The sequence below is a fragment of the Indicator indicator genome, chromosome 10, assembly GCF_027791375.1.
Source record: "Indicator indicator isolate 239-I01 chromosome 10, UM_Iind_1.1, whole genome shotgun sequence".
Lineage (NCBI taxonomy): Eukaryota > Metazoa > Chordata > Aves > Piciformes > Indicatoridae > Indicator > Indicator indicator.
The window spans coordinates 6,951,414-6,966,785 of NC_072019.1; the positions used below are offsets into that span (position 1 = coordinate 6,951,414).

The 15,372-nt window shown below is 37.4% G+C and overlaps 1 protein-coding gene across 1 annotated transcript in view; it reads left to right on the forward strand.

Moving 5' to 3' along the window:
* The window catches only part of ST6GALNAC3 (ST6 N-acetylgalactosaminide alpha-2,6-sialyltransferase 3), a 129,138-nt gene that overhangs the window by 45,774 nt on the left and 67,992 nt on the right, over positions 1 to 15,372 (forward strand). Inside the window, exon 3 of the mRNA XM_054384367.1 lies at positions 12,800 to 13,209. Within this exon, the coding sequence (XP_054240342.1) occupies positions 12,800 to 13,209 (410 nt within the window). The remainder of the gene's footprint in view (positions 1 to 12,799; positions 13,210 to 15,372) is intronic.

A 15,372-nucleotide genomic window follows, 5' to 3' on the forward strand; every position in this document is an offset into this window, starting at 1 on the left:
GGTGGAGGCATTGCTGTTAGTAGAGCTGAAAGTAGTGACAAAATCTCACAACATCAATCTCCAGGCATGATGTGATACATGACAGCTTGTATTTGTTGCTAACAGGTCTTAGAAAGAAAACTTATGAGGAGGACTGAGCTAAAATTTACAGTTTCTACAAATATCCTATGAATTAATGAAGTTAAATTGTTTGAAAAACCCAGTTGAGCAGTCCTGGAGGTAGTTCACATATGCCAGGAAGGAAATTGCAATGTGTTGCCTGCCCATACCCTGTGCTACACTGGCTGCAGTGCACTTGTGGTTATGATTTTAGGTCAGTCTGGATTCAAGTCCTTGTAACTGTGCCTAATAGTATTTTATTTGGAATATGATTAAGTGTAGGCTCTGTGCAGTACTGTGATAGGACAAGCAGATCAAATCTTGTCATATCACTTTGATTTTAGGATTCTTTTTTCACTTCTGTTGTATTTTATATGTGATTTTGTGTGTGACAGGCAGCAGAAAGAATCAAGAACAGACAAGGAAAAAGAATAATTTTTCACTGATTATTCAACTTGCAATTTTTTATCTGTTTGGGATTTTGGTTTTGCACCTGTTTTTTAGTTGGTGTTTTCTTTGTTTGGTGGTTGGTTGGTCTGGATTTGTTGGTTGGTTGGTTGGTTGGTCTGGGTTTTTTGTTTATTTGTTTTGTTTGCTTCCAGTGATGAATAATCCTCACTATTAAAAATGTGCATTGTCTTTTTCATTAAAGTTCATCCAACTTCACTTGGTTCTTAAAGTGATAGAATCATTAAAACAAAATAAAAGAAAAAAAAATGGAAAGAATCTCTGGTATCCAACTTATCCAACATCATCTGTAAGTAGGACTAACATACATGTTGATCATGATTAATCATGTCAGGTCTGTGCCTTGTCAAGCTTTTTGGAAATCTCTAGAATCTCTAGATTCTCCAGAATCTTTTGGGCACCTATTCCAAAGTTTAATTACTCCATGTTAGAAAGGTGCATTTCCTGGAAAAATTGATCTTTTCTAATGGGACATAAGTAACCATCAGTATTCTTTACTTAGCTCATCCCCCCTGGTGTTTTTTAGCCATAAGGAACACTATGTCTGAGAACCACATACGATGAGGTAATTGGTAGTTAAACACACATACACATATTTTTCTTCATCCTGCCTCTGTAATTCTACAGTAGTATGACTCAGAGAGAGGAGATGCCAAAGCTTTCATATTTACTTTGTAAATATTTTCTTATAATGAAATTAATATACCATCTAAACTCTCCATCTCTCCTTCTTGCTGCTTTTAGTTTTCTTAATACATATATATGCTTTTTAAAAAGTCACTAAGCATACAAGAGAACAGAGAACTAACATGACTAACTGACATTGGAAAAATTTCCAATCTATACTGTTCATGGGATTGAAGAAATGCTATATCTGTGCAAGCCAAGGTTCATTGCAGTCCTCTGGTCTTTTCCTTCAACATCAGCTGTAACCTTTGTGGGCATTTCTTTTGGATTACTATTTTATAATTAGCAGATGACCTCAGTGGATTCAGTGCTTAGCTGCATACTGCAGTCCTTCAGCTGTCCTTTGTGGTAGTGAGGTGGAACTTTGCCTCTCCAGTTCCCAATTGTGAGATTTTGATAGCTAGAGGAGCAGTAGAGCCTGTAGCATTGCTCTGGAAGGAGGAGGAAAAGAGAGAGATGAGACAACCGTTTTGCTGTAGAAGGGAGTTGCCAGTCTGCCATTATCTCATCCCTTCTAGGCCATCAGTTAACAAGTATTTTGAAATCTTTATAGTGCCAGCAAGACAAAAAGGTCAGCAGGTGGATGCTATCAGAGGGCACCAAGTGTCCCTTCTCATAGCTGTCGAAGGCAGAATCCAAGAGCCTGTTTTGTCACAACCATAGTAGTCATTGCTGTATCAGTTGGAGCTGCTGGTGAGCTTTGATGTTGACCTTTAAGACTTCTTTTCAAATTGCAGACAATAAAGTTCCTGCTGTCATTACAGTCCTTAGAAACATAAGGAATCACAAAGTTCATTCAAGTCACTCATGAGTAGGGTTGAAATGTAGGAACTGGTTTAACCCAATTGATGCCAACAAGAGCAGGAAGCCAGCAGGGCCTCCTAGGTTTCCATCCAAAAAAGAGACTTGGAATGGGGGAATGGATTCAGTAGTCACCAGGTAAGTACATATAGCACAGAATATCAGTATTCATGTTCACATACAGAGGTAAAAACCTGTTATCTGGCTTACATGAAGAAAATATCCTGCAGCATTTTCACAGGTTAGGCAGAATCATAGCTGAGAGGCCTCTGCTGCTGCCCAGGCATAGGAGCAGCAGCATGATCTTGTAATTGCACAGAACATTTTTTTTCTGAGCTATTTCATTTCATGGTCCAATGTCTAAATCCATTGATCAGAGTAGAGCACGTCTTCTTGAGCCCAGCTCTGCACAGATTCTCACTCTGAGGTGGACATGAGAAGTTTTCTGCTTCTCTTGCTGTTTCTGCTGTGGCTGATAACAGAGAGAAACCTTTTCCATCTATGAACTGGGAATCCACATTTTCCTTGCCAACATTCAGACATTGTGAAGTCATGGCTCCAATGATGTCAGTAGGAGTTTTTCTTTTGACTCTAATCAAGGCTATGAATGTGCCACTGATTTTCCTCGTAAGTCAGCATGTAAGTATTTTACAGTGGTATTTTTCTCCTTGAGATGTATGAAGGACTACAAATTAATTTCTCTCTAAAAAATTTAAGTTATAGGTAGCAGAGCTATATGATTATAGCTACCCATTTTGGAGGCAGTGTTGTTTATATGTTCCCACTAGATCACTGTCAGGCAAGACTATATAGTGGAGAAAAGATTGGTAGGGTTTATTATTTTCATCTTTTAATAAGACTTTTGTTTTGCAATTGCTTCAAGTATGCTTTACTTTGTAGCTTACCACCACATTTGTGTGTGCTATTCAGCACCTCCTTAGGCCTGGAGCTTATTCTGAGCTTCATAGTAATGATGCAGAGACCTGCACAAGTCCCAGTGCCCAGGGGATTTTCTTTAGCAAAGGTTATGAGTGAGGGGGAAATTGAGCTGGTGTGGGATGAGCTCTGTAAGGAAGGAGAACCCATACAGAATGATCTTGAATTATCCACAAATCATTTAACAAAGTTTTTGTAGGTAGTGCTAGTCCATGGTACAAACTGGTGCCTGCAATGAAATCTGCACTGATTAAAATTAGCTAGTGGACATACAGTCTGGGGTGGTGATGTAAAGACAATCAGAAAAAAGTGTATGTACAATGATTTTTTTATTTGAAACAGACCTTTAACTTCTGAGTTTTAATATCTGTAGCTATGCTTCAACAACTTCCATTAATGACCTGAAAGACCTTAACATAAATCTTCCTAATTATTTAAACAGAACTCTTCAATCTAGTTTAAATTTCTGTTCTAGTGACCAGAGCCATAGTATGCAAGTTCAGATATCTGAAACAAGGTGACTTAACCCTGTACCTTTCTGCAACTGAAAAGATTTAGATATCTTAATATAAAAAACATTTGAAACAATTGCATTTTGGACTAGAACCTTGTAAGTGAAGTTTTAACCTGAAATGACATTTTTATGGAAGAGTTTAAGCATTTGTGCTGCTGACAGTTATAAAGTGGTATGGCAAAGATTCCCAATATACCAATGAGGGGAAAAGAAATGAATGTGACCAGAAGCAAGTATGTATTCTCTTTTAGATAAGCCATCTTGCAATTAAAAACACTGGACTCAGAAAGCTTCTCAAGGCTTATTTTGTCAAACGAAAAATGCTATTGGTTTTAATGCTATTGTAGTAAAACTTATTGTTATTCTTGGCATGGATTTTTTTTTAATTTCAGAAAAATGGATAATTAACATTTTAGCTTATCACTTTCCTTCGATGCATACAAATAATTTCACAGATAGACCACCAAGAGAGACAAAATTAAATAATAGGGCTAGACAGCATGGAACCAAAATAAATTAGAGGTTAGGTTTCCGACCTGTTAGGTGGATTTTCATGGGGGAGTGGGGGAAATTAAAAGAGAATAGAGGATAGTTTTTCTGACATTTTTTGCTGCTTAATTCAATATAATTTCCCTATATCAGATCCCAAATAAATTTACCTGAAATAAAACGTGAACTTCATATTAGCAGTCCCATAATTTCTTTGTAAGTGTAATTTTTTCAGGTATATTTAAATTAGGGGCCTGCATCTTTGATTCAGCCAAATAAGTTCCTAGATAATGGCCCATGATTAATGGTGAGTGCTGATAATAAGAGGCTGTTAGAGAAAGCAGATTTGGAACAAATCTGTTTTATACATTATATACTTTACTGCCATCTGTGGGTATTTATAATAAATACAAATTAAAGTCAGCTTTTGCATACATTACAAAGAATTCCTTAGACATAATCTTACAGTAGTCAACTTTACAGTGAAAAATGTACATTTGTTTGGGTTTTTTTTTCCCACAGAGACTTATTTGCAAACAAAACCTAGCTTTCTTTGAAGAGTCTTTTGGCCTTGGTTGCTTTCAAGGATGTCATTCCAAAGTCCACTCTGCAAGGAAGGATTACGTGTTACAAGTTATCTGTGCCCTACTGTCATACACGATATTGAATGTGAGAAATTGTTTTTGTCCTTCTGCACTGTGATTCATTTCCTATTCAGTCCATGTGCTAACAGTACATTCCCCACTTTTATGTCTCCTTGAGTTATAAGTGACATTTTACCTCCCTGTGTTTTGTATTGTTTGCTGAGCAAATATGCCTGTCTAGAGAAGAAACAAGTTTTATCTTCCTTATTGATACATACGAAAACCAGAAAAGAAATGGAATATAAATAGAGAATTGTAGAAGACAAAATAAACCTAAATATTACCAATAATATCAATAACTTGCTGGATTAAGTGGTGACATTTTTTTGCTGGTAGCAAATATGCTGTTGCAAATACAGTTTTGCAGTAGAGTGACAAAAGGTGCCTCATAGTTAAGAGCAGCTGATCTTGTGTTTGGAGTTGTTTATGAAGTTTGGTGGACAGTGCCTCGTTTAAATTCTCTTTGTCCAGTAAATTTTGTGCACAAGATTCAAGAGTCATCATGTGCTAATGAGGGCAAGTGAGCAATGTGACTGATGTTAAGATAAATGACTTACTAGATTCAGTATTTAGCAGTTGGTTGGAAGAATTCCAAGCTTTTGAACTATTACAAAGCCATGGTATTTCAAAGGCTGTGTGTTTGCAATTGAGTGATAGATGGAGTGGTTATTTATGGTCAACAGCTAAACCACTGGGACGAAAGTAGGGGTATTCTGGAACTAACGTAGTTCATTTGGGTTTTGTTTTTGAACAACTGGGAAATTAATCTTTTTGTAGACTGTTTTTCACAGTCACATTTATTTCACTGCCTACCTTGTGAACTTGCTGTACAGGGTGCATGACAGAGTTTGCCTCCCTCCCATAACAGTTAGTATTCAATCCTAATTAATTATTACTTAATTATTAATAAATCTAAATTAGCTATGTGGGTTTGGACCTGTAGACATCTGGGTGTCTACAGATGTTAGAGTTTCTCATTACCTACACACTGCAGTACTGCGTGGTGGAGTGTATCTGTTTCTGGCTGTTTTCTGCTTGGGCCGTTGCAGTTTTTAAGGAAAAGATTCTCTGCCTAATGCTGAGTTATTTTATTGATGACTGATAAACCTTTCTTTTCAACAGCTAGTTTATACCTCAGTAAATACCTTTAGGTGTTTTGGTTCTTCTCTTCTGCTGGATTTGATTCCCAAACATCATGGTTTATCTTACTGGCTATATTATATATCAGTATTTTACATTTTCTCAAATCCTCTTTCCCCTTACATGTTTCTCTTTTAAACACTAAACTATATTCCACCTTTCCATAGCCTGATGCATATTTTTTTCCTCTGAATTTTTTTCTGTCCTCTCTTCTCTTTTGGTATTCTATTTCCATTTATTTCCTTCCCCTTTTGCAACACATTTATTCACAGAGCACGTCCCTTATGCCATCCTACCTTGGGAGAGGAGAATTTACCAACCACCAGAGATGCAAACTGAAATGTGGACAGTGCACACAGAGGACAAGTCCTCACACATCTTTCAGACAATGCCTTAGGGCAAAAATTTCTTCTCCTGCCACTCTCCCACTGCTCAAAGTTCTGCACCACTGTTGACCATTGCTCTGCCTCTGTTGTACTTGAAACACTGAATCTGTCATCTCCTCCCTTTATTAACCCTCCATGCAGAGACAGAACAATTTCCCCTGTTCTTTACTCTCCACCATCTTTCTATTTTTGAGTCTTTTTTTTTTTTTTTTTTTACTAATAGAGCTATCAGGAATCTTTCCATAGTTTATTTTTCCAGACAGAAAAAAACCCACAAAACCCAACAAACTAGTGTAGGGTTATTTAAAAGGTGTTAGTTGCATTGAAGTTTCAGCTGTCAATCTGGAAAAAGAAAAAGACAAAAATGAAGATTTTTTGACTGTTCTGTTGAGGTGAACTCCCATGCTTTAGGGTCTACATAATACAGAAAAATGTTCAACTGAAGAAGTATTTTAATTCCATTTTAGAAAATAATTTAAATATGATTTTTAAAAAATAGAAAGTATAAACATTTTCATCAAGCTGGACCTGGTTTTACTCAAATTTTATTTTATGGGCTTATCAAAAGGGGTATTATCAGTGAATTTTCAGTTTCTGGTTTATATTAGAATAGACAAAAATGCACAAAAGAACCTGTTTTTCTTCTTCATGGATCATCTACTCGACTCTGTTGCTACTTACTGTTTTCTCACATATGTTTGAAGCATTTATTTTTTATCTCTCAGTATCATGAGATGTATCTGATTCTTGCATTTTTTTCAAAGCTACCTATATTTCCCCAATAGCATCAATGAAATCAACAATATGGTGGGCATTTACTCTGCTATATCTTGAAAGAGGTATGAGCTGGCATGGAGTAACTGAAGCAGTCTTGAAAGTGAGAAAGATGACACTGCATCACTTTGCACTCTGGTTCATGTTTGCAAGGTTTGGCTATGTGGTTTGTTTTGTGATTTTTTTTTTTCCCTTTCCATGAGAAAGATAAAATACCTTAAAAATATACTTATTGAATGAAAGTTTAGATGATGCTGAGGACTCTGACATACAAATTTCAACCTCAGCCCAAAGTCCGAGCTTCCTTCTCTATTCTGTATCTTTACCACTGACATCAGAAATCTACAAGATGCTTGTTCAAGCAAAGGACTGATACAGTCTTCTTGAGAAGCTATAACATGAGCTGCAATTCAAGGAATAGCAGTTCTGTAGCAACTGGGTCAGTATATATAGAAATAATTTCAGTGATGGTTATTTATTCAGTTTCATACTGCAAGATTAGTCCCATTATGTGGCTCCTATGCATTACCTTAAATAAAAACTTTCTGCTAGTACTTATGCACATATCAGTGACAGTCATCTAAACAGTGTCTCAGGCACTTGAGTATCAGGAACATTCTCATGAAGAGACAGATGACATACTATTTATTTGGAAATTGAATGCATGTTGGCATAGGTCTTGTTTAAATTTCCTAAAATCTATATGAAATCCTAACATTAAATCTTATGAAGACAGTGATGTTTGCTAGGATAGGATGCTTAGGACTGAGGGCAAAATCAGCTGCTGAAAGTTGAAAAACCACAATGCTGCTACAAAAGGGAAAGGGGAACCACCACCAACTCAGGATAATCAGACCTGCAGTTTGTTATTTGGTTTTTTTAATTGCTTCATGTTAGTTATATAATGTGATTTACGTATAGTGCTTCTGCATGCTGTATTAAACTGGTAGCTCTTGCTGGGTGAACACACAAGTGCTATCTCTCATCTTTAGATGTGATGAATTTTGTCTTAGTGAAGCCTGGCAGGTCTTTCCTCCCAGTCAATGGGCTGAAGTTAGTGAGTAAGTGTAGCTAAAACCAGTCTGGTTAATCATCACTGAAACAGCAAAAATTAAAATACACTTTTTTACCTATAAAGTAAAGAAAAGTAATAAAAACAATGCCAGACTGTTAATGCCTCTCTTGTACCTTTCATTTCAAAGACCTCAAAAGAGCATCAAAAAGAATAAAGGCAAAATCTATTCCCTATTGGCACTATTATAAATGTTGTATCCTCTAAAACTCCAAAGACATCCAAGTGGAGTAGAAGAATAAATGACACTGAAATAAAGAAAGTCTCTCAGGAGCTTTGTTCAATTGGCTTTGTTAGAATTCGCTCAAATAGGATGATTATAAGAAAAGATCTCATTTGTTTCAACATTAAAGGAGCAAATTAATATGTGGCAAGCTGCTAATAATTGCCTCATTATGTAGTGAATGGGCATTGCATCCAATTTACAAAATTGCAATCATATTGTTAAAGTAACAATTGGGAAAGTTTAATCTGAATTTCCTAACTCTCTGTATGATTGGTTATGGGATTCAGAGTAAAGCAGAGTTGGTGTGTGGAGTGAGCTCTCCAGTGCAGTGCTAAATTGCAAGATATACTTGGGTTTTCATTGGTGTAAATTGCATCTGCATAGGTCCTGAGCTAGATTTGCTCCAACTGAAGAGTAAATCTTGTAGTCTCTGCTAAAATGGGATTTGACTTCTAACTGGTCTGTCGAGGTATTGCCTTCAATTCCGCTGACTTGTGCTGAGGTTTTAGTCAAGAGGTTAAGAGACCTGGCCTGCAATCCTCTTTACTTGGGACTTCATCGGTCCTACAGTGTGGTTGGGAAACTTGGTGATCCAAGATCTGTGCCACTGGGAAGCCCACCCATATTAATGGCCCTGTAGCTTGAATTTCTGTCTCTTGGTGAAGACATATGAAATGGTGGGGGTGTTGTTTCAAATTTGAGAGTAACCAGTTTTCCAAATATTGAAATCCTCTCTGGAAGAGAATCATGTTTTGTGACCTATTTCCAGTTAGATTTGCTTGTGACCTTTTCTAATTCTGGCTGATTTTGTTATTTAATGATTTGACCTTTGATTCTATGAAGCCACTGCAGTGCTAAATGCAAAGATTTAATAACTAGAACTGTTTGATAAGTGACCTTTATTACACAGCAATTTCTCTTTGCTAGTGAAAAGGCTCTGTTTTGCGAGTTCTAATTCACAGTTTTAATTATCTTTTCTATTGTCTGTAAGCTTGCACAGGAAATGGAAAGGTCAGACATTTCATTTTCTTTACTGATTAAAATATAAGTGCTTCTCAACAGTTGCAATGTATCATTCAGGAAAAAGATGGGACAATTTGTCAGAATCATGCCCAGCTGCTCTGCCCAGGACTTCTACATCCTTCTGGTCAGCAACCGAATGAGTAATTTTCTAGAAACAATAATAGCTCAGCCCCCATGATGCGTGGAGGGGGAATATACATCAAAATAAATGAAAAGAAAAGGTGAATGGTGCTGTATGATTTTTTTGTTCTTTAGCTCATACATCTACAATGCAAGTGAACGAACATCTTGTGAAAGGTACAGGAAAACTCTTCACTGATATCCTCCATCTGGAAAGCATGAACAGTAACAGCATAGGTTTCTGTAGGTGCCTGCCAATTTGCATCAGTCCCATTGCTGCTGGACCATCTCTACAGATGAGAGGGCAGCCTGTATGACCTAGTAGACTCATTTTTGTTTTCTCTGATAAGGCTGCTGCTGAGTTAGTGTTTAATTGCTGTTCTGGTGTTTGTGAGGTGGACCCCTGTAAACAGTTACTGCTAACTGCAAAACAGATCATTAAGAAGGCACATTTTCTCTAATTCTTCAGTTTTCTTCTCTCTGTATTCCAGTTTCTCTGTGTGTAAGAATTGCCTCTCTGCTTATGTTCATCATTAATACAAACAATACAAGTTCAATGAACAAGTGATAATTTCTCACACAGGTTAGGGCTATTGTGACCAACCTTGCATCCAAAAATTTGCATATAGGAAAAGGATGTAAGTGGACCCCAGATTATGAGATGAGACAACAGCACATTGCTCCAGCTCCTCAAGGGTCATAGGGAGCTATCGGTTTCAGCTTCAGTAGCAGAAGTAGCAGCAACATTTATCCAGGTGCTTCCCAATTCTTAACCCTCAGGTATCCAAATCCCTGTCCCTGAATAGCTCCTGTGGGAACCACCTGGCAGAGGAGCTACACTTGAGCAGCTTTTGAGACTTAAAGTGATGGGACAGCCATACCTGAGCTATGGTGTAATAACAGACAGGAATGTCATGCTAAACAAAGAAAATAAGAAAGCTGTTGTGTGTGGATTACTGAGACTTCTTCTTCTGTCTGTGACACAAACCAACACCACATGCTGCTGACCTGTCTCCATATGGGGGTTCAATGAATGAATATTGATGCGCATTTTCTCATACACTGAGGAATATATGACACAAAAAATCAGTGGAATAATTGTGGAGACATTCAGTGGAATGACTGTCAGTCAGTCTCCTAACTTTCCCTGGGATCTCTGTTGGGAAATATGCATCTTAAGATACGTAACATTTCTCTACATTATAAAAAAATATTTATTCTGAGATAGGACTGGGAGCGGTTAAGCCTCTGCCTCTATTGAAAAAGAGCAGATTATATGTTGACCTAGTGCAGGCATTCAATATTATGAAAGAGCTTTAAAAATTGGAACAAGATAAATGAATCACAACAAAAGAGCTAGAAAACCAGAGGACGCAATTGCAAGAGTGAGTGTACTCAGTTTATTCGAGTAGAACAGTTGCACTCAGTGAACAGAAAATGTGCAGTGCATTTCTAACTAAGGTCAGAAGATCAAACTGTTCCAAATCTTTGAGAGCAGCTCCATTTTAATTGAGAAGGAAGGATATTGGGGTGTGGGGGGGAACCAACCAATCAAACAAACAAACAAAAACCCACACACACCACTGAAAAACCCCAAAACCCACTGCAAAAAAACCACCATGGAGGTTGAGACAGATTTTAATAGGACCAGATTCTTGACCAGATTGGCTTTTCCTATCTAACAGTTTCATATTCAGCATTTGTTAGTTTGAAAGTTCACCCTGTAAGCTATAAATTAATCTACTGGGACTTGAAGAATTCACTTCATGTTAGGATGTGAGTTATGCTTATGGATTTGTTTAGGTCACCCAGCCATGTCCTCATAATGTATCTTAGAGAGGATTTCTGTAACTAAGCAGTAAACAGAAAGAATGTTGTGTTCAGCTGCATCTCCTGGGATTTCATCCCTGCTATCAGAGAGCTATGGAGGACAGCTCTCTAAAACTACAACATCTATAAAAAAATACATGGTTTTCGTAAAGGACACATTGCCAATGCTTTTGCATGCAGCCAGGTATCTTCAGCACCTGATGAAATGAGGAACGAATGTTTCCATGAACCACTTACACAGAGAAAGCAAACCAACAGAGAAATCAAATCTTTGCAATTGTGAGATTTATTGCAGAGATTTTGAAGGGTGCACCTTAGTTCAGTGCAATGTTTGCCACCCAAAGATGAGATGTTTTAGCTGTTGTAATTTGGCTCTCTTCATCTGTTTATCTCTGGTCATTATATTATGCAGCATATTAAAAGAAATTTGATACTGTGTCAGACAGCATTTCCTAAGGTTATAGTGGCCAAATTTAGCCATGATATTCATCTATATCAGCTAAATGAGGTATGATTTTGAAAGGAAACAACCATGAGTCTGATCAGAAAAGCACCTAGCACCCTGTCAGGCTAAATGTGCAAAGAACATGAAAGGAATTGTTCCTAACAAGCATTAAACCAAAGTCACTGACTCCCAATTGGGATCATGAAGAAAGATCAAGTCTGTGACCATGCAAAAAATTGTAGATGGTCCACAGCCTGAACTTTCTTTGATAGGTTGTTTTGATTAATCTAGTTTTCATTTTATTTAATTTTCTAACCAAAGGTTTAATACAATCCAATTTAAACACAAAGCATTTCCTTCTAGTCAATACAAAAGAACCAAGAGGCATTTGCTCTTTGTACTCTAACAAACAGAACATCAGACAGGTCCCTACATCTCTGTGGGACAGATAACTCTTCCTATTTTCAGTTCATACTGAGAAACAGCACCCTTGAATGTGGTTAGGAAATACTGTGACTTCACTTTGCCCAGGATCAAGTACCTAGTTCATGAGTCACCAGTCCATCTGCCTCTCATTTTTCATGGGTCATAACTGTTCTCTGGAGAGAACAACATATTCCTCTCTCTATATCTCCTTTCCAGCTGCTGAATTTTCATTGCTTTTAGAGTTACATCTCATGTTGGACTTCTATCACGAATTTGGGAACTATTCATTCAGATGCAGTGAATGCATAGATAATTTCCAGCACTACTTTTACTGTGCTTCTTTCCTATGGCCGACAACACCTTGTTAAAAGAGAAGACATTGATCTAGATATTGTTTGCTGCTGCCTCTTTCTTTTATTGTAACATTTAGAGGAAAGTAAAAGAATGATTATTTTTGTAGTTGACTTTGCAAAATGGAGAACAAAAGAAAAGAATGGATCTGCCTGTTCTGTTGAAAAGGATTGCATTCAGAGCTCTATAGTGGTGTGGGTTTTCTACCAGCTCTACCACATAGAAGTTGTTAGGTTTTTTTTTTTTTAAAGAGAAACATTGCTATCAATTTGTTGGACTGTACCCATGTTTCTTTTAACTGAACTTTAAAATCTTCAAATTTTTTACAGTGAAAGACTTGACATATATTTTTGTTTTATTTCTTCCAGCCTCTACAACTTGACTGTGACCTCTGTGCCATTGTTTCAAATTCAGGACAGATGGCTGGCCAGAAGGTGGGAGCTGAGATAGACAAGTCCTCCTGCATATGGAGAATGAACAATGCTCCCACAAAGGGCTATGAGGAGGATGTTGGGAAGAGGACAACCATAAGAGTGGTCTCTCACACAAGTGTGCCTCTCCTACTCAAGAACCCTGAGTACTTTTTCAAAGAAACCAACACCACTGTTTATGTGATCTGGGGACCCTTCCGAAACATGAGGAAGGATGGAAATGGCATTGTCTACAACATGCTGAAAAAAACTGTTGACAGCTACCCAACTGCCAAAATCTACGTGACAACAGAAAAGCGCATGAGTTACTGTGATGCAGTGTTTAAGAAGGAGACAGGGAAAGACCGGTAAGTCCTAAACGGGAAGAACAGTCATAGTGTTTGACACAGGATACATGAGAGAAGTCCATGCTGGATGCCAGTTACTAAATGAATCCCTAGATCTGTTTTAATGGATTGTTATATGGTTTTGACTCTTATAAGCACTTGATGAGGCAGTAGCTAGGCCCCATTTACCCCACCTACGCTACCTTCTGTTCTTTCCATTTCTGTTGGCTTGAGTCCCAAAAATATTGGATGTCTTCCTGAAACATTTTCAAAGCTGTGTGGTGTTTTCAGCTCAATTTACTATTGATTAAATTGACATTTTATTTGAAGAGCATAATCCTACACAAACAATGTTTCCAAATGAACAACCTCAGGATAACTCCGAATATTGTATTTTTTCACCGAGATTAACTGTAGCTTTTCTTCAAATGTAAACCTTAGGGTCATGTATTATTTCTGTTTCTTGGTAAAAACGGATTATCACTGATACTGTAATAGATTCAGGTTTTTACTAGAATTAGAGTGAAATTCTATTTTCCATGTCTGGGAACATATGATTACGATGCTCAAAGGGGGGTGTAAGGAGAGGAAAGTGTGAAGACCTCTGTTTGGGCTAGCATATTCAGTGGCAAAATGGGATTTGTGGAATTCAGACCACAAATTGCAGGACTATGTAATCAAGCTGAAAAAATTCTCATCATCTGTGTTTTGGCATGGAAGAACACCATCATACCTACTTACTGGAGCTAACTAGAAAGGAGTTGCCAGATCACTGTTGTGACTAAGTATTCATTTTTGAATTTGCACATCATGAATTTGCAGTTGTGAAGGACTGTTGGTATTTTGGCCAAATTAAAAATATAGATATACACAGTTTACCTTAGTCCAAACTTTAGACTTAGCTTTTGAAGTACAAGCAATTGTTCTCTCCAACTTCCTTGATTTACTTTGTTATTAAACTGTCAAAACTTGGTTAGACTTAATTTTTCCTTAAAAAAAAACAAAACAAAACAAAACAAAACCCAAAACAAAACTAAAAATATACTGAGGCACAGGGAAGAACTTGCCCCTCAGCTTGTTCACCATGTGCACATGATGCTGCTGTGATTCTGGAATTGGAGGGTGCTCCTATGTGTCATAAAGGTATCGAGGTTATTATGGCTTCTTTAGTTTAACTGAACAAGCCAATAAACTAAGGCTTATTAGAAAAAGAGAAAGAAAATACACAAGATCCATTCTTCAAAAATGCCACCTAATAACCCAAGTCATCTGGTTTAAATAGTATTTGAGCTAAATATGACCCACGGGTACATTACTGCATTGCTAAACATGAATTTGTTTATGGCTCTTCTATATTAACAGTCAGGTCACAGTGACTTTAGAGTACATTATCAAAATCTTTATTGTGAGACTAGACCTTAGTGTATCCTATCAAAAAATCTCATCATCTAGTGTCAAAGTATCTTCATCTCCAGCCTAATCCATTCCTCTTCAACAAATTAACACGTCCCAAGGTTTTATTAATACACAATTAACACAATACAAATGCTTCTTTTAATCTCAAAGGCAGAACTTCAGTTCATGCATATGAACAAAGTCCTTAAGCAGCCTAATGTCAAAGCAGGTCAATTTCTTTCTCCTTAATCTATTACAACAGCTAAGAGTTTCACATTCTGAACAGCAGCAAATTGTAAAGTGCCTACCTCATGACCCACATCATGTTGCTTTGTACCTTCCTCCCTTTAACACTGGGGTGAAAAAAACACCCCGCCACTGCGACTTTCAATTTTAGTCCTGCTTTTCCACATCAAATACTAAGTGGTTTTTTTTCAACATTATTTAGTGCACTTGTCAGCTGGAGACAAGGGAAACAATTGGCATGTCACCAGCCAACACCTTCTGTGCAACAAGAAAACATCCTGCAGTTCCCTGCTAATCAGGGGACCACAGTTTGGAAACTGTTTCATTTTCAGTAACATCTTCAATTCACAGGACCCATCTGCTGTTTCTAGGGAGGGTCATGAGGCTGTTAGGGGTATGTGGCATTTGTGGAAGCAGTAAAGGGAGAGCACAAGAGATTTGTGGGTGATGAAAATAGTTTTGCACATTGCGCCAGACCATTGTGATGCTGAGACAGATTCAGGTTCTTCAGCTCCTCAGAGAAACATCGACTCTTGCTTGCAA